This window comes from Cyprinus carpio, chromosome A1 (genome assembly GCF_018340385.1).
Source record: "Cyprinus carpio isolate SPL01 chromosome A1, ASM1834038v1, whole genome shotgun sequence".
In the NCBI taxonomy this organism is placed as follows: Eukaryota; Metazoa; Chordata; class Actinopteri; order Cypriniformes; family Cyprinidae; genus Cyprinus; species Cyprinus carpio.
Window position 1 is genome coordinate 3,989,500 of NC_056572.1, and position 26,804 is coordinate 4,016,303.

Here is a 26,804-nt window from a genome sequence, read left to right on the forward strand (position 1 = left end):
AATGTGTCCTTGCTGTTTAAAAGTATCAATTTCTTAAAAAAAAAAAAAAAAATTCCTTTGGACCTGAAATTTCAGCATTTAGGTTATTCGTGAATTAATAAAAAATTTATTCTGGTATGTAATTATTTTAATAGCGCTTTAAATAGAACATGTTTTTAGTGTAGTAGTTGACCAATATGTGTGCCAAATCCTTTAAAATAGCAATTATTTATATATCAAATAAATCTGCCTTATGTCTGATTTGAGCCCATATTTAATAAATTCTGTCAACCTCAGTATCTTCAAATCGACTGCTAGAAGGACTGTAAGATGAAAAGATGAAAAGCTCTTTGAAACACTCACCAGTCTTAGGGTTGATGCTGAAGAAACCCTGGGGGTTCCCGCTAGTGATCTTGTAGGACAGCTTTTCACTGGACTTGGTGTCTGGGTCAAACGCCTCAATCTGGATGATGGAGACATCTTTAGGTGAGTTCTCCATGACGGACGGATAATAGACAGGTTCAGAGGTCTGTGGGGCATTATCATTGACATCCTGGACTTCGATGTAGACCTCCACGAAGGAAGACAGTGGGACCACACCACGGTCAGTGGCGTAGACTGTCAGCCAGTAGTGAGGTACGGTCTCATGGTCCAGCAGTTCCTGTGTTCGGATCACACCTGAAAATAACAAAAGGAAATCTTAAAGATACTCTGTAAGACACATAAAAATGAAGAAACACATTAAAGCGAAGAAATATTATCAGTATGTATTTATATAAAGTGTATGTTACACTTTACATGTACTTACTATACAGTAGTAATAACAATAAATTATGCATAATTGCATTCATATTACTCAGTACTTAAATGTATAATTTCACTGTAATAAGGACACTGTAAAATAAAGTGTAACCTAAAATAAAGCAATGATTTTTTTTTCAATTTTATATAAAAGTTGTAATATTGTTAAGTAATGTAGTAATTTTTTCATCACAAATGAGTGCAATTCACTTTTCTTTCTCTAGGTAAAAAAACCTAAAGTAGACCTTTAAATAGCATTTCTACATTTCACAGCCACAACATCCTATACCCATCATGCATTGCCTATGATAATGGTAGCCTTAGAAGCAGATAAGTGGCTTTGATAGATTTAAGTGGGAACCTAATACCTCCTATAGGTGGTCTTATTGGTCCTCTAAGTGTACAAGGCCTTTATTAAACTTGCTTGCTTTGAGCCAGAGTCACATGTTCGGGTTTCTGCCTAGCAATCACAAAACATTAGAGACGTTTCACATGTGTGCTGCATTGCACTCAGCTGTCCAAAAAGTAATCAGATGGGGGAGGAAGAAGAGGTGGAGGCCGTCAAAGAGCAAACAGCAGGTATGCATTCAAAGAGCAGTCAAATCCATCACATATGATGGCAACATAATATATGCTGCAGAATGAACAATTACAAATACATATATCTTGTGATCTCTACAATTATCAAGGCCATGCACGCTAGTGGTGTGGCATAATTTATGCTGCAGAATGATTCATTACATTTTATTGTATCTTACATATATTTTATTGTATCACACTGAATAAAGTGTAGGCTTGGTCGAGGGCCATAAAGATTTGGCTTGCCTGAAAAGACGTGTAATGTTATCAGTAGCTGAGTGATCTCATCGTTACTGAGGGCAGGCAGGTGGGGTGTGTGAATGAAGAAAGAGAGCTAGATAGACACTCCCTGGCCAAAGTTTGCTCCTGCCAGAACAGGGAGGCTCCTGTCGTTGAAAACTCGATCCGATTAAACTTGAGCCCTAGTACTTTGAGATTATACCTAGCTTGTTAAGAAATCTTAAGGTCCTGTGTTTATTCAGGTTGCAAACATTTCAAGAATAGTCTCATTCACTTTAACTTCATTAAGCCAACTCAACAATCATGTTTAGCTACAAAGTACAAGTATGTCGCACAAGGACATACGAAACAAGGTAGCCATGACGTTATCCGATTTGTTCCAGAACAATCTTTTTGCACAGTGCATAGCACCAGTTCTGGTTCTTTGTCTTCTTAACTTGCTCTGCTGGGCTTTAACAAAGTCAAGAGGACTAGATGGAGCCTCAACAGGTTTACGTGAGGAAAAGGAGACTTACTCTTTTAAAAACAGACAAGAAAAACTACTGCTTTTCAAAGACTCAGGCTGTTTTATTAGACGTTCTTGGCCTTATTTTTCATTCATCATTGATCCGTAACACCTGAATTTAGCTGGATAGCTTAAGGCTCTAATATAGGAGGTGAGAGAAAGGAAACGGATAGCTCACTTCATCTTGCCCGTGGCTGTTGGTGTAGGGTGGCCCATAGATCAGCACTAATATATCCTCAACATTGTAAAAGCTCTGCAGAGTTAATACTTAGAGTAAAAACATGCATCAGAAATAAGACAAATGAAAAAAGTGAGACTATTTTTTTTACTAGATTTTTTCACTTTTAGAACAGCTTGGGGTCAAGGTTTTCAAATTATGAATACTTTTATTCAGCAGGGACATTAAATATATTTAAAAGGCAGTAGACAACATTTCTAATTTATGACAGTAGAAACTTTTCTAATGTTACAAAATATTTCTATTCAAAATAAATGCTGTTCTTTTGAACTTTCTATTGAGAGTCCAAAAAGATTTATCAAAGTCTCCACAACAACATTAAGCAGCAAAGCTGTTTTTGACAACGATAATAATGAGAAATGTTTCTTGAGCAGCAAATCAGCATATTAGAATGACTTATGAAGGATCATGTGACACTGAAGTAAATTCAGGTTAACCATCATATATGAGGTTGCAAACCAGCTAAAATAATTCACCCCAAAACTCTCTAATGATTAATGCATATCTCTAATGACTCTAACATTCATAATACTATAGAAATTGTCGCTTAGAAAGCTAATAGCATAGTCAAAAGTCCTACGATTTGAGGTGTTGTTCATGCACAAATAATGTGGGATGAGTTACATGCATAATTTTAATGCCTCGGGCAGGGATTTGTTAAAATCTCTCACCACAAGTACGAGCAATAGTAATTGCAATTCTCGCCTTGGCAACCTAATAAATCATATTTAAGGTTGTTAAACTGAACTTTGCAAAGGATTCGTTTAGCACTGAAGATTAACTCATACACTTGTAGAAGTTTAAGTGTACTAAACTGAGGTTGAGTGCAGAAATTGTTTGTGCAAGTCTTTGAATGTTGGACATCTATAAGAAAAAACTTTTCTTTGTAGATTTTTGGCTGAGAAGAAAGAACAACAAAGGCAAACGAGTGTGTGTGTGTGTGTGTGTGAAAGTGAAGTGACGTGACATTCAGCCAAGTATGGTGACCCATACTCAGAATTCATGCTCTGCATTTAAACCCATCCGAAGTGCACACACACAGAGCAGTGAACACACACCACACACACACTGTGAACACACACCCGGAGCAGTGGGCAGCCATTTTATGGCTGCGGCGCCCGGGGAGCAGTTGGGGGTTCGGTGCCTTGCTCAAGGGCACCTAAGTCATGGTATTGAAGGTGGAGAGAGAACTGTACATGCACTCCCCCCACCTACAATTCCTGCCGGCCCGAGACTCGAACTCACAACCCTCGATTGGGAGTCCGACTCTCTAACCATTAGGCCACGACTTCCCCGGTGTGCAGGGTGTGTGTGTGTGTGTGTGTGTGTGTGTGTGTGTGTGTGTGTGTGTGTGTGTGAGCGTGTGCGTGAGCGGCTAGCAGGGTATGAAGCTGTATCAAATAGAGTCAGAGGAGCTTAACGATAGATGTGGATGAGAAAGAGGTGGTAGCAGAAGAGAGAAAGGGTGAGACAGAAAATGAGCTTTGTCTCTGCCAAACGACTGTCCATGCTTGAGTGCTCATTTGGATGACCAGGGAACACACACAAAAGAAAGCAACTCCTTCAAGCTCAAAAGGCCACTGCTGGAAAAAGCAGTCAACAGGATGATGACTTCACCAACACACAAGCACACTCCCAGTAAAGCTCATCACTTTCACTAATGATCATACTACGCTAAAATATACTTCATATCTATTGTATACTTATGGCAATTTTACACTTATTTAGAGAGTGAACTGATAAGGAAGCTTACAAGCCAGACTAAAATTCATTCAAATTTGACTTGGTCTGAATAGACTTTAAATCCAACAGCATGGATTTACCACCCACACTACCCGCAATCAGTCATCCTCTAGGTGCCTAGCTGAGTGGAATATATCCGAATTGAAATGCAAGGACATTTACCTAACAATAAACATTCCCCACAGGATTCCGATTCATACACACGAGTCCTTTACAATACTAACCAACTCTGATTGAGAAGAAGCTTCAGGCATTCTTCAGCATAGCATTAAAGCTCAAGCTTAAATGCTAGTATAATCTTCAACACAGGAGTGCAACAAGAAGTTTGTACCTTAAAAAATAGATATTTGCCTACTAACTAGCAATAGATAGAGCCAGGTTTAGTTCAAACAAGCCTTGGAATTCAGAAATTCCATATAAACATCCTGGCGCATTCAAACACAATCTGGATGATCTGTAATTGTAATGATTCACTCAGTGCATTAAGGTTGTTTCATAGGTATTCTACCACACCTTTGAATCAACTGTGGTTGAGGATGTTGTAAAACCTGCCCTGAAGCTATAAAATATGATGACAGAAATACAGCAGGTCTTTCTTTCTGGCTGCTTTGTCTGTTTATTTCTTCACCCTGAAGCGAGACATTTCACAGCAACCTGAGTGCCTCAATGAACAATGAGAACCACTCGCACTGACTCATGGCTGACCTTGCACGAAGGTGTGTGTGCATATTTGTGTGTGCAAAGAGAGACAGACAGAAAGGAAGCCAATTTCATTCTCAGACTGGGTCAACATCCCCAGTGACTGATTAGATCATGGGAAGGCCACAACTACACCATCACCACACTGAGTTAACAAGCATTTCTTGGTTTCTGATCTTGACTTGACATGTGAAAGTCTGGTCCTGGTTGAGAGTATCAAGGACCATAATGATGGTAATGTTAAGTGGATTGGGGAATAGTACAACCTCTAAGCTGCATTCCCTCGTCTAATGTTTCTCAACTTTCCCAAAATGAGGTTTCAGAGAGATGGTCTCACTGAACACATGGCTTGTTGAGTAGTATGAGTTCACCAACATGATGTGACCTGATGGTCATGTGACTGAATCCAGCTTAGGTCATTGTTCGGTTCTTCTCCCTATTGTCTCCTGTCTACTCTTTCACAGTTATTTGTAAAATAAAAATATTATCTGATTTTCTCATGACCTATGTACATCCACTGTTGGACATTGTTGCTGGGTAAACTAAACTAGAGAGAGTGTAAAAAGTGTGTTTTTAAGGCTAAAAGCAGCCGCTCATTTCTTCTTTCTACACACAAACAAAAAGGTGACACAGCTTCACTTTGAGAAATTGCAAATTGTATGTGTGCGAAAAGCTGGCAATTTCTCCAAATTAGAAAGCCAGAAAAAGATTACCAAGGATGTCAAATAGGGGATTAAGATATGCAAAACCCTGTTTATCCCTAGTACTCATTTTCCTAAAGAGACAAGTTGCCTTCAAAAAACTGTCAATATCGTAATCCTTACTAACTCTGAGCAATCCAATGACCTTCAACAAGACTTCAGCTCCTCTAAGCACACTTGACGTTCGCAGAAAGGCTGTGAATATCATCAAAGCAAAGCCTGACTAACTCTGAGCAATTCTCTGACCTTCAGAGAGTGACTCTACACAGTTTCACATATGTAGTGGAGGTGGTGGAAGCAGAAGGATAAGTTAGGGCAGCTTGTATTCTCCTGGTCTGCACTTTAAAAAGTGGTCCGTTTCTCTTTGAACTGGTTAGGTTAATTCTGTTTGCCGGGCTCCTGCATTCCTCAACCTTCTTAGGCCTCCTGCTCACATGCTTACATAAACTTTCTCAACGATTTTTCTCTCCACCTCCCGCTTCACTCTATTTTCGATATTTTTCTTTCCCGAGACTCCAGAGAAATAGTTTAGATTCCAGTGTCAGAACCAAGAGTATTATGAGGGAACCCTCGGCTAAGCTCCCATCACCCCACCTCCCCCCTCCTTTCCCTTGGAGGGGAACTCTTGGTTCCCAGAGTATTTTTAGGGGCTTTTTTTAAAAGGGCTCTACCCCATTACTTTCACTTTAGGGATGTAGGAGCACCTAGATGGTACAAGCCTTGAGGAATACTTGTACTATGAACAAACATAAAACCTTGAAAAATATCTGGGCTCAACAGAATGATTTTCTTTAGTTTGCCCATTTGGGCCACTTCTTAGATTTCTAACTGTCCTGCCAACATTTTCAATGGCCCCAATAGACAAAATAAATATTGTTTTAAACATATAATTTTATATTTACATGTATAATTTTTACTTTTAAATTATATTTTGTTGCTGTTTATTTTTAATTTCACATTTATATTAATAACAATAATTATAATAATTCAAATATAGGTTGTTTACACATGATGTCATTGCTGTGGCACGAAATGCAGCTGGAGGCCTGGAAGTGATTTTTCTATATAGAAAAACATCACCACACCCTTTACAAACATCAATTTTTATATTCATTTTTAATTTCACATAAAAAATGTCATTTATAATACTTTTTCATCACTTGCCCCAAAACAAAATACAAATAACAAATCTAAACTTTTTATATTCATTTTTAATTTAACAAAAAAAATACCATCTAAAATACTTGTTTTTTAACATTTATTTTTATATTCATTTTTAATTTCATGAAAAATGTCATTTATAATACTTTTTAAAAATCATCATAATTTATTTATTTATTTATTTAGTTGCTTACCACATTATTGTCTTGCTGGCCACAACGCACACACACACAAACATAAATAATCTTGATTTATACATTTTATGCTCTTTAACTCTCTGATATTATTAGCATTTTTTTTTACATTTACGTATTTTTAATAATCATTTGTAATATTATAAATAGGCATGGGCAGATAATCGGTTTCAAAGTATTCCGCGTTTTAAAAAATTTCACGGTTTCAAAACCACTAATATTTTCCATTATACCGTTCCTGCGGTATGCGCTGTTTTCCATGTCTCCTCAATGACTGAAAGAGTAGGAATCCCTCAGACTGAGTGCAGTTTAGAGAGTAACACTGATCCCTCCTCCTCCTTTTGGTGAGGTCAGTCACGTCTGTGTAGGATGGCTGAACTTAAGGCCCGGGTACACTTCACATTCAGCGTTCCTTTCGGTCTCGCTCACAGCCGCGTCCGCACAGCTTTCAAAAGTATACTTAACCATAGATGAGCGCGGACGGATGAGCTCACATGCGCAGTACCACGGGGAGCGCAGCTGTCCGCGAGCCCTCTTGATTACGAAAATAACATAAGGCAGACGGTGCGCGGACGGCCGAAATATACTTTGACCTTTACACGATCGAAAACTGCCTGTTTTTTGCCTTATTGCAACTCTCTGTTCAGGACGTGGACAAACTGCGTTGCAATGCAATCATTTTCCAAAATGTCATTTATGTGAAAATATGAAGTCTGTTAATGCCCGTTAACACAGGCCAGAGACGCTGAAGACAGACGCACAGAGAAAAATACTGTAGCGGGCAGATCACTCACTGTTCATGATGCACAAACTATTGGGAGGAAAATCCTCAATATTGATTGTTGGGGGTTATATTGAATGTGTTTCTGGGGAAGCTGACTGTCTTCTGAAAAGTTTACGTGGTATAATTTCACAAGGCTTGTCAGAAAATTCAGTTTTTGCTTCAAATTGGGTTATTATTAAATCAAATTATGTATATGATTATTGTTATATAACTAAATGATATGAAATGATATCAATTACATGTATTTTAATTATATAACTAAAATTAAATATCTGTAATTACAGATTTAGGTTAAATAAAGATGTCAGTCTTTATTTTATTTTTTTAGGAAACAAATAAAAGAAAAAAGAAAAAAGAAAAAAATATATTGTTTCTAATATTCTGTATGTTACTCAAAAACAAAATATATTGTGTCCAGCGGGAAAAAAAGGTTTTATTTTTTTTTTACCCAGTCATTTAATTTAAAAATAACAAATTTCAGAGCTGTAACAACAATACCGTGATATCCTGAAACCGTGTTATTTTTGCTTAAGGTTATCATAACGTAAAAATCTCATACTGGCCCATGCCCAATTATAAATGTATAATATTTCTTAAAAATCATCAAATTCATATATATATATATATATTTATATATATATATATATATATATATATATATATATATATATATATATATATATATATATATATATATATATATATTGTCACCTAGCTGACTTGGGCAAGTAGAATTTATAACCACAAAGAACACCAAATATTTAAGTTTACAGGGCATAAAAATGCATGTAGGCCAGCAGGCCATTCTTAATGTTGAGCCCTAAATATTCAGAGTATTGAATAAACTTCAAACTTTGAAAAAGCTATTAATGTATGTATGGGAAAAGATGCATTCTAGACTAAAATTGTCTTGGAAACCAACACAAATCTAGTTTAGAAAAAAAAGGGACTGCCACTGCCGTGGTTATCGGCCTCTAATAGCAGATTGAGGAAGCAATTAAAGAATGAGTGCTTGATGACTTTAGCAAACACTCTGGCACACAAAAGCCATCTTATCTGCAAGGCATCCTGGACATGTGATTACGGGCTTGTGGAGCCTCTTGAGCCTCTTGTTACGCATCATTGCATCTTCACTATATCGTCCGGACTAACAAAGCAACTACCAACCTGACTAGCACTAAAAAAACAGCTTGTAACATCTGGCTGGAGGGAAAAATCATACTTAGGAGGAAAAGAATGATTTGACTGACTTAATATAGTACACTCGCATTATGTCATTGTGTCTCGCTCTACATATTACACTAATCTTATCATCTAAAAATCATAGAGTGAGTGGAAGCAAAAAAATAAAAAATTAAGATATAAACCTATACACTGCAATCTTGAGGAAAAAAATTACTATGGTGACAAATTCTAAGCTGGCACAAAAAAGGGGCATTGAAAAGAAGAGGAAATTCATTCAAAAAAAATTTTTTTTTCTTCTTTTTCCTGCTTGCTTTAGCCTATTAATTCCAGTTGAAAGTTTCTTTTGACACATGCCCAAACATATCTAATTGTCAAGAAGACCTTGTGTTTTTGCAGAGAACTGGCAGTGATGTTTGTTTAAATATAATGTTTGTACTTTATGCATGCTCTTTCCCCCATGAATTTAATCTTTGAGCCCTTCCTGATAGCAAGTGTCTGTCCTCCGTTATAACAACATTTTTTTGAAGCATGAAATAGCTGCCCAGTGACATAGTCAGCACTGGCATTATCACTAGTCCGCTGCATTAGTGTCCCAGTTCATGCCGGAGTGTTTTCTCTCCTCTTTTGGGAAGGCTGATAAGACTATGAAGTGAGAGTATATTTCATACGGGGTGCTGCGTTGACATTTTGAAAGCCTTACTTCTTTTTTCCTCTAACTTTTCTATTTATAAACGTGCGCTCCTTGAAGTGTTTCTGTGTGGCGAGGATCAAAGGTGTTTAAAATATTGCAGGGAGGAGTCTAGCGAGGCAGTAAAACACAGGGAATAGAAAAGTCATTTGGTTCAAACCCCAGATGTCTGACTCTTAACTAGACTCTTAATTACAGTTTTACACATCATTATGAACACAAATTTATACCTAACCGTTATCTAGGGGCAAAGCTGTGCAACCAACATTCCAAAACAAACACAGACACTGTGATATCGGGTTACATACATTAAAGTGTTCATAACACACAAACCAGTCTAAATAAAGGCATAAGCCTATGCTCCTACTTTAATTGTTTCTGAGGGAGTTTACATGGACAGTCTTATGACTACAAACCTGAAAACATGCAAAGCCTTCAAGCTGGGCAAGCCTGACTGCAGCAAAGACTACATGAAAAAATGTCAATGTACATTATACTTATTGCTGTTTTTACTGTTTTAATACTTTTTTTTGGTAACACTTTAGAATAAGGTTCATTAGTTAACATTAGTTAACTCCTTTAGTTGACATGAACTAAGCATGAACAATACTTCTACAGCGTTTATTAATCTTAGTTAATGTTAATTTCATCATTTACTAATGCATTATTAAATCAAAAGTTGTGCATGTTAACATTAGTTAACACACTGTGAATTAACAAAACTAACAATGAACAACTGTATTTTCATTAACTAACATTAACAAAGATTAATATATACTGTATTGTTCATTGTTTGTTCATGGCACCTCATTGTAAAGTGTTACCAAAAATCTACATTAAAACCGAAATCACAATATGGCTTAGTCCAATTATCAAATCGCAATGGCTGCAGTTTAATGAAATAAAAATATGAGCAGAACGTTTCAGAGCGAAGTGCTGCACTGCGTTCTTTTACAGACGAGCAGCTCATGATTCTGTCAAGTCTCAACTTGGTTTGCATCATATTCTGCTCATCACAAACTTATCATGCATGTGCTCTGTGTTCGGGTTGCTTATAACACAACATTGGCCAACCATCTTCCCAAAATTGAGAAAATGAGAAGCACTTTATTATTACGATTACATTATATATTATTATTATTAATGCATTATATACTGTCATTATATATTAAGTGGCAAACAAAAACAAGGAAAGCTAATCGCAAATCACTACAAGTTAATTTATTTCAGTAATTCAACTCAAACTGTGAAACTCGTGTATTAAATTCTAAATAATTCTAAATAAATAAAATCTCAACAAATTAGAATACTTCATAAGACCAATAAAAAATACATTTTTAGTGAATTGTTGGCCTTCTGGAAAGTATGTTCATTTACTGTACATGTACTAAATACTTGGTAGGGGCTCCTTTTGCTTTAAAGGGGTCATATGATGCTGCTAAAAAGAACATTATTTGGTGTATTTGGTGTAATGAAATGTGTTTATGCAGTTTAAGGTTAAAAAAACACATTATTTTCCTCATACTGTACATTATTGATTCTCCTCTATGCCCCACCTTCTGAAATGCATCTATTTTCACAAGGCTCATCTCTCTGAAAAGCGAGGTGTGCTGTGATTGGCCAAGCGTGCGATGGAAATGTTACGCCTCTTAACATATTGTGATGCCTTGTCTGGCCGGAGCGACGAGACAAAAACATAAAACCCATTATAAACGTGATATAAACATGATTTCTAGTCGTGTTTTCTTTTGGAAGGCAAAAACAAAGTAGTTTCCCTTTCTCAACGAAACAGAGGCACTGTGGCCTTGAGTGAGCAGAGGCCAGAGTCCTAGAGTGAGTCGCGGTCTAGAGTGAGCCGCAGCCAGCTTCAATGAGCAGGCAGATTCTTCGAAGGAGCGTACCTTGGCCTTGCAGCAACCACATGTGACGACCCCGGGCTTCATCCACGGTGAAAGCCAATTCAGCGATCCACAGTGCAAAGTTGATGTATTTCCTCAGCGACTAGCACGGATCAGCTCCAGACATGACGAAGCGGATATCGTCCTCTTTTGGAAGGCCAAACAAAGTAGTTTCGCATTCACAGTGAAACACACAGCGTCTATACGACATGGCGGCAGCAGCAACAACAATACTACAACGAGAATAAAAGGTACGCCTTCTTTCTTTGCATGAACATCTGGGCGGCATTATGCAAATTTGCCCACATATTGACGTAGATATGTGGGGGCGTGTTAGAACGAGCTGTTTCAGTGGGGTGTGGACGAGTATTAACTTCTCTTAAATCTCTTTGGATTTGAGACTTTAGTCTTTGCAACTTCACAGATCTTCTTTATTCACCAAGAGTTTGAAAAACTCCAAAAAGAAAGGAAAATTTGAAATCGCATCATATGACCCCTTTAATTACTGCCTCAATTTGGCGTGGCATGGAGGTGATCAGTTTGTGGCACTACTGAGGTGGTATGGAAGCCCAGGTTTTTTTGACAGTGGCCTTCAGTTCTTCTGCATTTTTTGGTCTCTTGTTTCTCATTTTCCTCTTGACAATACCCCATAGATTCTTCTCTGGGGTTCATGTCTGGTGAGTTTGCTGGCCATTCAGCACACCAAGCTGTTTCCAGTGGGGTGTGGGCAGGTGCCAAATCCTGCTGGAAAATGAAATCAGCATCTTCAGAACGCTGGTCAGCAGATCATCTTTGGAAAATTTGGTAGACTGCAGTCTTTGTTTTCAAAAAACTGGACTAACACCAGCAGATGAATTGCATTGCTTAACACTGGACTTCAAGCAACTTGGGCTATGAGCTTCCCACCCTTCCTCCAGAGCTTGAAAAATACAAAACTTGCCATCTGAAAAAGAAACTTTGGAAAACAATGATGTTCTCTCCTTAGCCCAGGTGAGACGCCTCTGATGTTGTCAGTGGTTCAGGAGTGGGTTAACAAGAGGAATACGACAACTGTAGCCAAATTCTTTGACACGTCTGTGTGTGGTGGCTCTTGATGCCTTGACCCCAGCCTCAGTCCATTCCTTGTGAAGTTCACTCAAATTCTTGAGATCAATTTAGCTTGACAGTCCTCATAAGGTTGCAGTTCTCTCAGTTGGTTGAGCATCTTTTTCTTCCACACTTTTTCCTTCCACTCAACTTTCTGTTAACATGCTTGGATAAAGCACTATGTGAACAGCCAGCTTCTTTGGCAATAAATGTTTGTGGTTTAACCTTCTTGTGAAGAGTGTCAATGATTGTCTTCTGGACAACTGTCAGATCAGCAGTTTTCCCGATGATTGTGTAGCCTAGTGAACCAAACTGAGAGACCATTTTGAAGGCTCAGGAAAACTTTGCAGGTGTTTTGAGTTGGATTAGCTGATTGGCATGTCACCATATTCTAATTTGTTGAGATAGTGAATTGGTGGGTTTTTGTTAAATGTGAGCCAAAATCATCACAATTAAAAGAACCAAAGACTTAAACTAATTCAATCTGTGTGCACTTAATTTATTTAATACACAAGTTTCACAATTTGAGTTGAATTACTGAAATGAACTTTTCCACGACATTCTAATTTATTGAGATGCACATGTATATTTAGCAGAAATAAAATCACACTCAGATTTTCAATAATGGCGGCCTATCCACAAGTATGATAATGAACCACTTAAGAACAGATCAGTTAATTAACCACTTGAGAACAGATTAAGGTCAGCATAAATAATTTATCCTAGTGAAAGTGCTCAATAGAACAATCAATCATCTGAAGCTAGAGGGCGCACTGCAGCTCATGGCACATCCATCAGAAATCCATCAGATTTATTTCAAAATACACTCTAGTGCTAGTTAAGAAAATACATGATAATGAAAAGGCACTGGGAATTGCTCAGTGACTTGTTGAGGGCAACAAAGTCAAGAGTGAATGAATTCTGTTGAGCCATTGCTTTCTACACCAGGCTACATCACTGTAATAGAACTATGCAATCATTTGTTGTGACATTGTTTGAATGTTGGTTTGTGTTGTCAAAATGGATACAAAACAAAAAATTTGTCTAAATGGAGGTATTTCAAAAACAGGTGCAGGTTTTTCGCAAAAAAACACTGCATTTTTGCTGCACACTCCGTGATGCAATCATTTGTTGTGCCTTTATGACTAGCTGTTGTGATTATCTGTCGAGCGCAGAAGCCCAACAGTGAAATAAAAAGCATTCATCTTCATTTCTCATTTATAACCTCTGAGTGGAAAAGCCGTGGGTGTGACATACGTAGTCCCAAGATGTGCAGTGCTAAAATGTCAGTTAACTTTGACGCACAGTCAGATATAGTTTGGGAGCAGATGTATCATACAGTTTGTCTCGCGTCAGTGGTTAGCGTTTCTGGTTTCACACTCTGCTTCCACCAGCGCCATGTTTACATCTGCTGTCACTCGCCTTAGATTCTCGTTAAAAAAATCTGTTATATCACAGGGGAACAGTGAACACTGCAACATCGCCCACCGTAATGGGAATTGGCATGTCTAAGAGCTGGACCATGGCATATGGAATTTGAGTATGAAATACTGGGCTTGACGTCAAACCATCAATCCTGTAGCACACACGTCTAAGACCAAAAATATAAATGGTCTTCTTTTGCTCAACAGGCTTTTATTTAAGGAAAATTAAAATTACAAGAGTTAACATCAGCACTAGTTCCCAAAAATTGGATCTGATAGTTGGAGAAGGCAGTCGACTTTAACAAGGGAAAGTGTGCTTTTCATTTAGCACCCTACAATCAACTCCTGATCCTGCATTCCAGAATCCGGTTGCCCCAGCAACAAGGCTCAAGCAGAGACTACACAGAGTCAGCCAGTCACAGTCATTTGCACTCAGCAAAAAGTGGAAAAGAAGTAGTCACACTCCTGAGAGACAGAAAAAGACGAGACTGGTAATAGAAGAGAGTAGTCACATAATAGGCTCAATATTTTGACACTTGGTGGGAAATGTGGTGGTACCAGGTATGGCAGAGAACCGTGATAGGAGAAAAAAACTCAGTCCCGGCCCCTTTCATTTAGATGACCCCCTTCCCCTTCCCCTTTTCCCTGCCAGGGCCAACTGAGAGGTAGCCAAACATGAGAAGACAAAACCGCCAGTACATTCCTCTGTTATCTGGCATCAGAGCAAATCAGCCAACCTTTCTCTCCATAGGAAGGACATATAGGGGATACAGCATAAAGAGCAGCATATGCACACTCTCATACTAGTGCTTTGTACATCAAACTAATTAATTTCTTCAATAAGTACCATTTCACTAGTCAGAGAAACTACAGTCAATATCTGCTGCAAAGCAAAGAGAAAGCATTTTTAATAAAGGTTGGGAACTAGTTTTGAAAATACAAGAACCGAACTTCTATGATAGTGTTTTCCGTTTTAGTATTCAGTGGAGGCACAAAACCCAGAATCTAAAAAGCACACAACATGACCAGAAAGGGACAAGTCATAAAGCAGTGAGCTGATCCAGTTCTTTTTAGGGAAATCAAAAACAGGCAGATCAGTGTAGTCGTATTACAAATCAATGAATCTTACTGGTTCTTTTAAGGGTGGGAAGTTGTGGCCTAGTGGTTAGAGAGCTTAACTCCTAACCCTAAGGTTGTGGGTTCGAGTCTTGGGCTGGCAATACCACGACTGAGGTGCCCTTGAGCAATGCACTGAACCCCAAACTGCTCCCTGGGCGCCGCAGCATAAATGGCTGCCCACTGCTCCGGGTGTGTGTTCACTGCTGTGTGTGTGCACTTTGGATGGGTTAAATGCAGAGCACGAATTCTGAGTATGGGTCACCATACTTGGCTTTATGTCACTAATAAAATGAAGAACCAAAAACATAAATTAAATTCATTTAGAGACCATGTTTGAAGATTTTGGGAGCCAGTTCTTAGAAGTGCAATTCTGTTCTCCGAATAACTTCCCCAAAAGTGCTAAAATAATTGTTAATGAACAGAGTACTTAATTTGTGTCAGCAAGTATGAAGTGGACTGAGTTTTCAAAGAGAGAAAGATGTTAACAGTTTTTGTTAAAATGAAGGCCCAAAAACATAAATTAAATTCATTTAGAGACCATGTTTGAAGATTTTGGCCGTGCCTAGAGAATAATCAATCTTTGAAACTTCTTAACCAGAAGTTTTAAATGTTTCTTATTAAAAGTATTGTTATATCGCAAGTCAGTCTGCATTTTCTTATCATCAGTCACATGGAGAACAGCAATGTGGAAGAAATCACTGGCTTTCTATGCTGCTTCATGCACAAACAGATATTTTTGTGCAGCGAGTCAAGGATTAGACATGGTTGCATGCTCAGCATTATGGGGCACTCTCTGACCTAATGGTGTCTGGCTCAAGCAGGTATGTCTGTATGCCGATTTCTAGTAGGTGCATCCGAATTTGCATGCTTATGCACTAGTCCATGCCATTTTATAGTATAAATAGTGTGTTTGCAATTAAAATTCCAACAGGAAATACACTTCAAATATCTGGATGATTTTTTTTTTATACTTTTTAAGCGAAAAAAACAAGTGTGTCATCTGGGTCACCAGTTAGTGATCATGGCATTAACCTGTGGTGAATTTTTCATCAAAACTACAACTTTTTTTCACATAGTTGAGAAATTATGATCTCCGTGGCTTTAACAAAAATTTATCTAATTGTTTGAAGGCTATTTAGATTATACTTTTGGATATTAACAACACAAACTTCGCTATAAAGGTTCGCTATATCACATCTTGCGTGGTCAACTGGGCAAAAAATCTGAGCTGACTTCATTATAGAGCAAATTGATAAAATAAAGCAGAAATGTACTATTCTCAGAACGCAAATGAGAAAACTGCCTGGTAGACATGGTTCTTTAAAATGAGCTCTAGTAGGAGGAGGTGTTAGGATTAAAATGAAAGGTTAAACCTAATTGAGCATTCAATATCATTGGCCTCAGAATTTAACATTTGAGCTCCTTTGCATCACCTTTAATGTGTTGCTTCTTAAAATAAGTTTTTAACTAATCCCACTTAAGATAGTAAAGCAAGACTTCCTAACTGGAAACCTAAAACCTAACTAGATTTTTACTTTGTTCTGGGTGGTTGCTAGGATGTTTGGTACTAACCAGGTCTCGCTGATATTCTCAAATATATATGTGTGTGTGTTGTTGTTGTTGTGTTCACTCACAGTGTCTCTAGAGAAAACTCAGCATCAGCAACCATCTATTTTCTAATAAATATCAAAGTCTAAGGTCCTTGACCTGTGACTTTGCTCTCCAGCTTTACTCCTTCCCATTTACCATGGGCGGATTATTAAATAAAGGCACTAGACTCTTTGCACAGCTCTGGTGACATCAATCAGTTTAGCGGCATACCTCATTGACTTGTGCATCTCTTCTTGTGTGTGTGTGTCATCTTGACGATCACACACATGGCAGAATTTGCCTGGCTTAAGCACTAAGGTCTCACCAGGGCACATTTTAGCCCTCTGCTTTTGACATATTTGTGAGAATCACATATGTAAACACTGCAGGAGGTTCTACAGACAGATTTCTAGCTTTGCTATTTACTGCTGAGATGGAAAAGCAGACCAAATCACATTCTGTTTTCAAGCATTAATCGGGTCAAGTTCCATTGTGTCAGTAATAGTTTAACTTATACTATGTTTCTCAGAACTGAGGTTTTTGAGGGAAGCTTTTGCTCTGCTCAAACAAACTAAAATACATCTATGGGAAGACGGGATATAAATGACGGACGTCTAACATTCCTACGAGGCAGAACTACTGAAGTCAAATGTGTAGGGCTGAGAAGAACAAAATGGGGGGTAGAAATGAACGATGGAAGACATTTAATTTGCACATTCCTCTGCCCCCTGTGGGGTCTGCAGAAGTAGAGAATAAAATGGGTAAACAACACATACACATGGAAAATATACTCCAAAGCACCAAAGCTGGCCCAGATGTGTCTCAGTCTTTCTTTTGGTGTTCATTCTCATAAAACATGACTAAAGGTACATCCATAGCCTCCAGCAACGGTGACCCCTCGTTCTTAAAATACCCATTTAGTGCAGAACAACAAATGGCTCTTTATTACTATTCTCTAACCTTTGTTTAAAGATTGATTCCTTGCTTAAAATGTGATATTCATCCCACATGTAGTGACCTCAAACCTGAACACCTACCCATCCCTCTTCTAATCTTTCCATTCCCAAGAGAGCTGCTGTTACCTCAGGCATATTTGCACTACTACCAGTCCTGGCTATGATCCTTAACAATAGGACTCTGAAAAAAGACAATGGCATGGTTGCCAGAGCAGATAAGATCGATTCAGGGGTCAAAAAGCGGGGGAGAAGGTCAGAGACTCCTGGTGACCTGCATCTCTAGTTAGGGGTGGTGCTGAGTGGACTCTCAATTGACAATACTGAGAACCACGAAAACTCACAGTAACTATTAAATTAAATCTTTGATATGGATATTATACTGCAACATGAAGAAAAGGATCGAGGTCTACAATATCAATTAATGTAGAGCTGAAAGTTCTGTTAACTGGATCAAATCTTTCTCACACTGGCCCCAGGTCAGCAGACCATCCTTACTGTTGAGCCCTGCAAAGTGCTTTTTAAGTTCAGAAGCATTATATCTGCGGTGGTGACAAACTCATTCAGGTTTCTAACTTTTTGATACACACAAGACACCATTTAACTATTTTCTGTACCCAAATCAACTTGGAAAGACCTTTAAGTAAGCTTCCATCCATTGGAACTGCAGCAAAGCCCAATCTCCATAAGACTGGGCAGGCACAATGGCCAACAGATGGTCTTGCTGGGGGGGACATCCCTATGCCAGCACATCCTGTCATTCTAAATTTATCACCCAAGAAAGCAAGATTTCTTAAAAGGGATTCAAAGGGGATACTGCTAGTTTACATTCTTAGGTAGACATGCCTGGCTTCCCTAAAACAAATAGTACAACTAGTAATACAATTCCACCTTGACTAACCTGGTGATTTGTTATGCATCCAGACACTGACTGCATGCATTCACAAAAACATATTTTAGGAATGACGTTTGGTTTTTCACTGGTTTGTACATTAATTTTTATGCCGAGCTAAATGATTACAAAAAAAACACACACACTTTATATTCACAGTCTTGTGAGCTTTGGGTATATAAGGCTTTCATTTTTTACTGGGTGGCCAATAGTTTCTCTGTGTCAAAGACCGTTGAAATTCCAGACTGCTTATTTTAAGCTTTTGGCACAGGTGCTTTGAGTGGTCAGGGAGGGCAGTTGAGAGAGGTATTAATACATTCTTTGTATAAAGATAATGAGTCCAGATGTTGACTTTTGAAATGTGTTTGCTTCAAAAAGCACCATTCCCTAACTCTCAACGGCTCACATTAATACACGTTTAGTACCCTATGGCCTACATAACAAAATAATCTATAAATGAGAAATAGCCGGTGCTTGATTTGATTATTTAAAAAGAAAAATAGACAGAGAGAAAGAATGAAGTAAAAAAATATGTGTGGACAGAAGCAGGGAGTGGGGAGGGCGAGCAATCCTCTTAATACCACGGCAACTAGTGTGGAATGTCTAGAGCAGGTCCGAGAGACAGCTGCTCCATCTGTTCCTGCCATCAATTCTCTCTCCTCCGGTGGAAAAATGAAAAGAATCAGGATGCTCTTCATCAGCTCTCTCAAAGACATCCAACTGCTACCACCAACCTGTGCAAGTATCCAACTGATGCCACACAAAATATGAATCCCTCCTTCTGTACAAAAAAAATACCTCTAATACAGCAAGCCCTTTCACATTGGAATCGTTCATATCACCGGCCACTTTCATGCATAGGAGATTTGTTTCTTGAATAATTCATTACCCGGCCAAACATCCCCCGCAACCCCGCCCCAGTCATGAATGGATAAAAGAGAAAGGAAGGTAACTTACCAGTTTCTTCATCGATAGTAAAGATCCCCAGACCCGACCCATCCCGAATGGAGTAACTGATTTCTCCATCTCTTCCTTTATCCTCATCCTGAGCTGTGATTTTCATCACTGATGTTCCAATGGGCACATCCTCTTTTATAAATCCCTTATCCACAAATGATGGGAACAATGGCCTGTACAGATTCTCATTCACGTTCACAACCTCCACCTCAATGTGACAACTCGAGGACAAAGATATCGGCTTGCCTTTGTCCTTCACCCTTGCTGTGAGACTGTACACTTGCTTTTTCTCATAATCCAGATTCTGCACGATTCGTACGGCACCACTCAATTTGTCTACTTCAAATTTCCCATCCCCATTGTCAATGAGGCTGTATCGTACCTGGCTAGATGGCCCAACATCAGGGTCGTGAGCTTCCAGCCACATTATAACAGTACCAATGGGTAGATCCTCACGTACTCTCACCTGATAGTTTGGAGGAACAAATTTTGGGGGGTTGTCATTTACATCCTCCAGTGTGATTTTAAGCAACACAGTCGAGACAAGTTGAGGTTCAGCAGCGGCCTGATCACGAGCTGCTATCTTGAGCACAAAACTGGGCTGCACTTCATGGTCTAGAGGCTTCTTCACCGTAACGATCCCAGTTTCTGTATCAATAGAAAATTGATCTGTGTCTGCCAATATGGAGTATCTGACCACGCCATTATCGCCAAGATCTTTATCTTTTGCTTCAACTTGAATGATCTCTGTGCCCACCGCAGTGCCCTCGCTGATCTCCACAGAGTATGTGTCCTGTAAAAACTGTGGGCTGTTGTCATTAGCATCCAGGATCTTTACATCCAGCAGACGTGAAGATGACTTCTGGGGTATTCCAAGGTCATACACTGTAATGTTCAATGTGTAGTGATCGGTTGTTTCTCTGTCAAGAGGTGCGTACACTTTGAGCCATCCGCTATCCATGTCAAGTACGAAACGACTCTCAGCATCACCCCCAGAGATAACGTAAACAAGTTTTCCATTAAAACCGCTGTCAGAATCCGTGGCACTAAGATGGACAATCCTGGCCCCGACAGGCAAATCTTCCTTGACCTCAATCACACTGGGAAATGATTCTGCAAACTGGGGCGCAACGCGATTCACGGAGTGAAAGTCTTGGAAGTGGTCTTCAGGTTCGCTTTGGCTGTGGATCTTGCTTCCTTGCAGCAGCTTTTCTGCCAGCATGCTGGCAACTCCAGTATCAACACATTTCACTTGGACTGGTTTATGCGCCGTAACGACCGTAATGTTCAAAAACATGGGCTGAGTTTCTTGTTCTCCATCACTGGCTATGATCTGCAAGCTGTGATAGGACACTTTTGCTGCCTCGCCCTCACTCAAAGGCTGCTTTAAAGACAGAATGCCTGAGTTTGGATTAATTTCAAAAAGATTCAAGTCATTCCCCGCTTTCATTCTGTACCTCACCAACTGCAACTCATCAGCATCAATAGCAGACACCGTTGTGATCTGTTCACCAAGGCCAAGGTCTCTTGGCACAGTTATGTCACAATCCACATTCTCAAAAAGTGGCTTGTTGTCATTTAAGTTGTTAAGTGTGACTGTAACCTGAGTTTCCACCTCACGTCGAAAAGGGGAACCCCAGTCTGAAGCCCGCAATTGCAAGGTATAAATCCTTGGCATCAGTTCATAATCCAAAATCTCTGAACTACTGATGACACCAGAGAAGTAGTCAATGACAAATGGCTGGGGATTCACATTGGCAATGCTGTAAGTGACATATCCATTTTCCCCACTGTCTAAATCAGTGGCTTTCACTGTTAGTACACTAGTACCTATGGGCATATTTTCATCAATGCTAGCTTTGTAAGATGTCTGTTTGAATTCTGGGGAGTTGTTGTTCACGTCGATCACATTGATAATTACTTTTGCAGCTGCTTTTTTGTCGCTGGTCATAACTTCTAATTCATACTTGTTCACTGAGTCTGCATGAAGGGGCCCAGCTGTTGTGATCAAGCCTGAATCTGCATTAATGGCAAAATGATTTTTATCCAATTTGTGTCTAAATGCATACTTAAGCTGAGGATACTTTGGCACAGCTGTTACCATTACAACAGGTGTGTGCAGTGGTGCAAATTCACTCACATTGACTCTGTAAATAGCTTGATTGAACTTAGAAGGCCCTACTTTAAAGTGAGGGGACGTGACATGGATGACCTTTGCAGATGAAAACTGGGGTGGACTTCCTTTGTCTTTGGCTTGCAGTGTTAGGTTGTATCCAAAGGGCTGACTATCCCAGTCAACCTGCTTAACTGCATGGATTTTATATTCCTTACTGCCTGGACTTGTCCGCATGGCTTTAAACTGCTGAAGAGGGTCTCCAGCAACCACGCTGAGAGATGCTATCTCACCGTTAGCACCTTGGTCATTGTCTTCGACAGTCACAACAGCATAAGTCGGGTCTTTGTCCGTGTCTGAGGGTGCTAGGGTTACAGCAGTGATGACCGGTGCGTGCTCGTTGGCCTGCTCCACTCGTACCGTTAACTTAGCCATGCTGCTAAATCCACTGCTACCATACAGCTTCGTGCCTCGATCCACTGCTAAAATCTCTAATTCATACTGCTTTGTCTCAGAGTAGTCCAGCTTTCCAGTAAGCGCAACTACACCACTTGTGGGGTGGACCGAAAACATTTCCGTCCATTCTCTGAAGCTGTAGTAGTACTCTCCGTTCGTACCAATATCCGCATCCGTCGCCATCACTTTGGCTACGCTTGTGCGAATAGCTGTGTTTTCCGGTATAGATATGCTATAAGCAGTTGGAGAAAACAGTGGCCGAAGATCATTTGTGTCCAGTACCTGAATCCTGACTTGTGTTCGAGCCTCAGCATTTGAATTCTTTTCCATGGCTTTGACTGTGAGAATATAGTGGTCTCTAACCTCCCGGTTAAGAATAGCACTGCTACCTCCTTTGGTCCTTATTCGCAAAAAACTAAAGTCTCCCAATTGAAAGTCCTCTGCTTTGAACAGGTTCTCATTGTCTCCCAACACGATTTTGTACCGTATTTCCCAGGTAGGGTCTGTGATGTAGATTCCCATTTTGACAGGACTTTCCAGATAGGTCTTAGCAGCAGAGTTCTCATAAATGGTTGCATTGTAAACAGACTGGGTAAACAGAGGGATGGGCGCAGAGTCGAGGCTTTGGATCCCAATGCAGCCGCACAGGAGCAGCAGAACCACCAGCAGTGAAGTCACGTGGTTCTGCATGTTTGCAGTGCACTCCTCACTGAAACTGTGGAGAATAAAGAGAAAAAAGTTAAGAGATAATGCAGCTCCACTTTTAATAGATTTAGTACATTTGGGACATATTCACATGGTTTGAGTCTCTCATCTGAACTTCTTATCTAACACTTCTTAAATTATAATTAAGATCTTGGTTGCAGCAGAAAAGAAACTGACAGGCAACTTTTAAATATCTGTTTATGGCATATCATCACTCAAAACAAATATGATTAGTGCATCGGCATCCATAAACACAGCCGCTGACTATTTGTCTATATTTCCAACTTCACCACAGACACCATGACAGCAGATAGGCCAAATGATGAATTGTCATGAACACCGTGAAGATAGAAGTGCCTTTTGTGTACATATAGTCACATTCCATTGCTTCTTGAATAAATTATACATTATTCTCACTGCATCCTGACATACATCTTCTTCAACTAAGAACAAAGCAATGCATACAGAGAGAGATGTATTCAATATTATGTTAATAAATAGGAAAGCATTAACAATTGTGTTAATAAATATGCCAAACTGATCAAATACGAAAACTTTCTTTTAATTTGATCTGCATTATTTACCAGAACTCACTAATCCACAATAAAGAAGAGCTTATTACCTATGTATTAATTTATGCTTTGTATTAGCCGTAAGAAAGGCATTATTATGGTGGTTAGTAGTATTCTTAATACTGTTTTGTTTATTTTCTGATATGCAGCACATCAGGAAAGTGTTATCTGCATGGCTAACCATATTAAACAAATCTCTAGAAAAATTTCATCATTCGTTTCATCTGTTCGCAATAATTATTCGCTAAAAGAATGGAGCAATGTAGAAATTCCTAACATTAATGCAACATTTAACATTTAATAAGTGGTTTTGTGTGTGAAGCAATTCACAGCAGGAGACTCCGCGAGCGCGTGCTAGAGATTTCCAAATGTCTTCGCAACTATTCGTGCCCTCCAGCGTATAAAACAGCAAAACACTCACAACCGTCAGTATGTCGTTTAGTTCAGAAATGAAATAAATATGACTGAACTTTCTCAGCGACACGAAAGAACCATAAAACCTTTTTCTTTTTAGCACACTAAACAACATAGCCTCCTATTTGAATGTTTTCACAGGAACCTCAGTGTTAACGCTCTTAAATATACGGCAATTTAGCCTTTGGAATGGAAACGAAATACCAAAGTAACAAAAGACGGGCTTCTGCTCCGTTGTTAAAGTGTATCCCCATCCCCCAGTCCGTCAGTTCCTATTCACTTCACGTCGCCACACTGATGCCTTCATGCGCTGGCCAGATGTATCAACTGTTCCCATACGAAAACAATTAGCTGTCCACTCTGGACCGCTTATCTTAAACTAATTCAACTGCAACTGAACACATCGAGTATTCCAATAGTTTCGCCCACCTACGGTTAACTTCAAAGCTGCCCTATTTCCACTACGGAGAGCAGCAGTGGACTCCCAACGGCAACTTTACACCGCGAGCTGACTGAAACTTTTACGCATTTCTGAAAATAGCACAGAACTAGAACACGTCCAATAAGTCCTAGCGCAATATTAAGACTTCCCAAACCGTACATACCTATTTCAGTACTAATGTCCTTTGTTTGGTGGCTTTTCATGAAGTTTGTAAGTTCCGAATCTCTGCATGGTACCGACACTCTCAGCCGCTCTCTCTGCTCACTGACTGAACTCTCCGATCCGCGCACACACACAGTGCTCTTAATATCTCTCCGCGCTCTTTGCACAGCGCACGGATCTACTTCCTATTGGCATGAAGATGAAACGTCTGTCGCTCTCCCCTCACAGTGGGACAGGAGACGTCTTTGATGTTTTATTTGATGTGCCAAACCTCTGTCTCTAATCAAGAAATATGCTGCATCATACGTTTCGGAACAAATCAGAAAAATTATCTCCATGGCTGCATTTGAGATACTTGACACGAAAAAGGCCGACGCGCAGGGTATCTACAGTAACTTGCCTACATTAGGCTACCTATCTCTAGGGATGTCAAAGTAACACCGGTACTTCGGTACCAAGTCCATAGATAAAATAAAAAAATATCAATGCCAGTTTTCTACAGCATTATTGCGTTTTCTGACGCATGTGCGACTGTGCTCTGTGAAAAACGTTCGCAACTGAAAGGTTGTACACCATTCATTCAAATGCTATCTTGGTTATTATTAGTGTTAACAAAGTTGTTTAGGTGAATATCAGTATAAAAGCTGAATATATATATAAAAATTTAACATTTATAGATTAGGTCGAACAGTGTAAACGCAGGCGACTAAACCAAACAACAAACAACAATAGTATAATGAAAAGAGAAAACCAATATATTTTAAATTTATTCGCCTAATGCATTGACTATATCTAACTCAGATCAACAAATATTTCATATTTTATTACCCCTTTTCCGATTATTTAGCCTATTGATATTAAACACATGAAAAACTAAAGCAAAAACTTCATCTTAGCCTACTCGTCTTTATTTGTGCTACTTCTGGTCATTTTGATTTTTTTTTTTTTTCTTATATTATTATTATTATTGACTGATTTTCTGCCTTTAAGTGTTTGAGAACTTAAGGTAATGTTCGCTTAATTAAGAAGTGATTGCTAATCTTTGCTGTGGTGTTGTGAATCGTATAATTTCCCTGTCTGGTGCCTGGTATAGTGAAATAGTAACATACAATCTTCATATTTTGAGGTATATTTAACAAACACAAACACTTTAAAAATTCAAATCAACGTTCCATACCACATGGAAACCCCGGGAAAAGTATCGTCAGACGGAAAACCTTTTTTTTAACCCGTCGCTCCAGCACGGCACATGCACGCTGTTGCTCGCGAATGATGGCGCTGTCTCACTGCTGACAGTGCCAGAGCGCGAGCAATCCGCGAGGCTGTGCGCTCTATAGCCTACCTCAATCTGTGCAACTCACTTTACTAATGCTTACATCCATTTGCGTGTGTCCATTGCCCATGCATGAGCATGCAATATTATGCGTAAAGACGATGTTTATAATTATGATATTTATTGCTGGTTAAGTACTGCAAGTAAAGGATTAGTTGTTGTAGTAACAGTAGTAGATACAGTAAATCTGTTTTGCCTTTTTTCTGTAATGCATTTTGTAGTAAAAGTAGCCGCATTTGGCAAAGTTGAAAAGCTAATTGTGAAGGAGGCTCACCACAGATAAAGCGGGCGAAAGCCGCCGCTCCAAAGTTGCGTCTAAATGATCTCCAGGTTGTGTTGGCAAAAAGAGTATGTAGGCATATCTTCGCATGGAGATAAATCCGGCTTGTGTTGTAGTAGCCCCTACATTTCCTTACACATCCGAAATCCTCGTGAGCACGATTCCACGCATGCAGAGACTATCCACAATACTCACTCAGAGCTCGTGCGCTCAGGCAGTGGAGGAGGCGCGCGGATCCTCCGGGATGCCTGGCTGGCTTTCCGCCGCTGTGACGTCACCGCTCTCCCGGGGAGTCGATCATTTGATTCCGTGATCTCACCTCTACCGTTCGCTTTGACCTTTCGAGCCGACATTGAACCTTGTTTATTGAGTTATAAGCGTAATGGAACTTTGTAACTTTAGACTTCAGCTGTCTGTGGTGATTCATTACATTAGGATCAATAAAATAGAGCATCCTGCCAGTCAAATAGACTTTTTATTCAGTTTAATAGTTCAATTCTGAAAGAAAGCCCAATCTGAGAGATTGAAACTTCTTGATTGTATAAAGGGACTATACTGACCTGTTTAAATCTTTATTATAGCCGGACTTTGGCATGTTGCTTAAATAGCTTAAAGAGTTGCTTAAAGAGCACCTGATGTTCATTAAGTTTAGACTCATAAAACTTTTGCCCTGGGGACTCTGTGAATGAGATATATCAGGTCCCTTGTTTGAGTGTGTGTGTGTGTGTGTGTGTTTGTGTGTGTGTGTGCCCCCAACTCCTCCTCTCACCATTTATCGAGATGCAACATTGTTCAGTCACCCCCACCGCTTCACCTCTTTACACACTCATGCAAACACACTGCATCACTCTGATCCCTCCATAAAGGTTTAATTGGATTCCGGTCAGGTGACGTGAGGGAGCCGGCCGAGG

General features: G+C 39.4%; 1 protein-coding gene across 12 annotated transcripts in view; it reads right to left on the bottom strand.

Moving 5' to 3' along the window:
• LOC109096534 (protocadherin Fat 1-like) overlaps nt 1–26,128 on the bottom strand; it is an 89,015-nt gene extending 62,887 nt beyond the window's left edge. For 3 of the 12 annotated variants that reach the window (XR_006161134.1, XR_006161132.1, XR_006161130.1), the window contains exons 1-3: nt 24,282–24,444; nt 19,417–22,700; nt 343–657 (exon numbers count right to left, since the gene is read on the bottom strand). Coding sequence is in view for 8 of the 12 variants with exons in the window: in XM_042766419.1 (XP_042622353.1) it covers nt 343–657; nt 19,417–22,675 (3,574 nt within the window). In the remaining 4 variants the exon portion in view is untranslated. Of the gene's footprint in view, nt 1–342; nt 658–19,416; nt 22,701–24,281; nt 24,446–25,887 lie in introns of those variants that run through there. The other 9 variants (XM_042766433.1, XM_042766426.1, XM_042766410.1 and 6 more) reach the window with 5 other exon arrangements.
• Nucleotides 26,129–26,804: the final 676 nt, after the last annotated feature.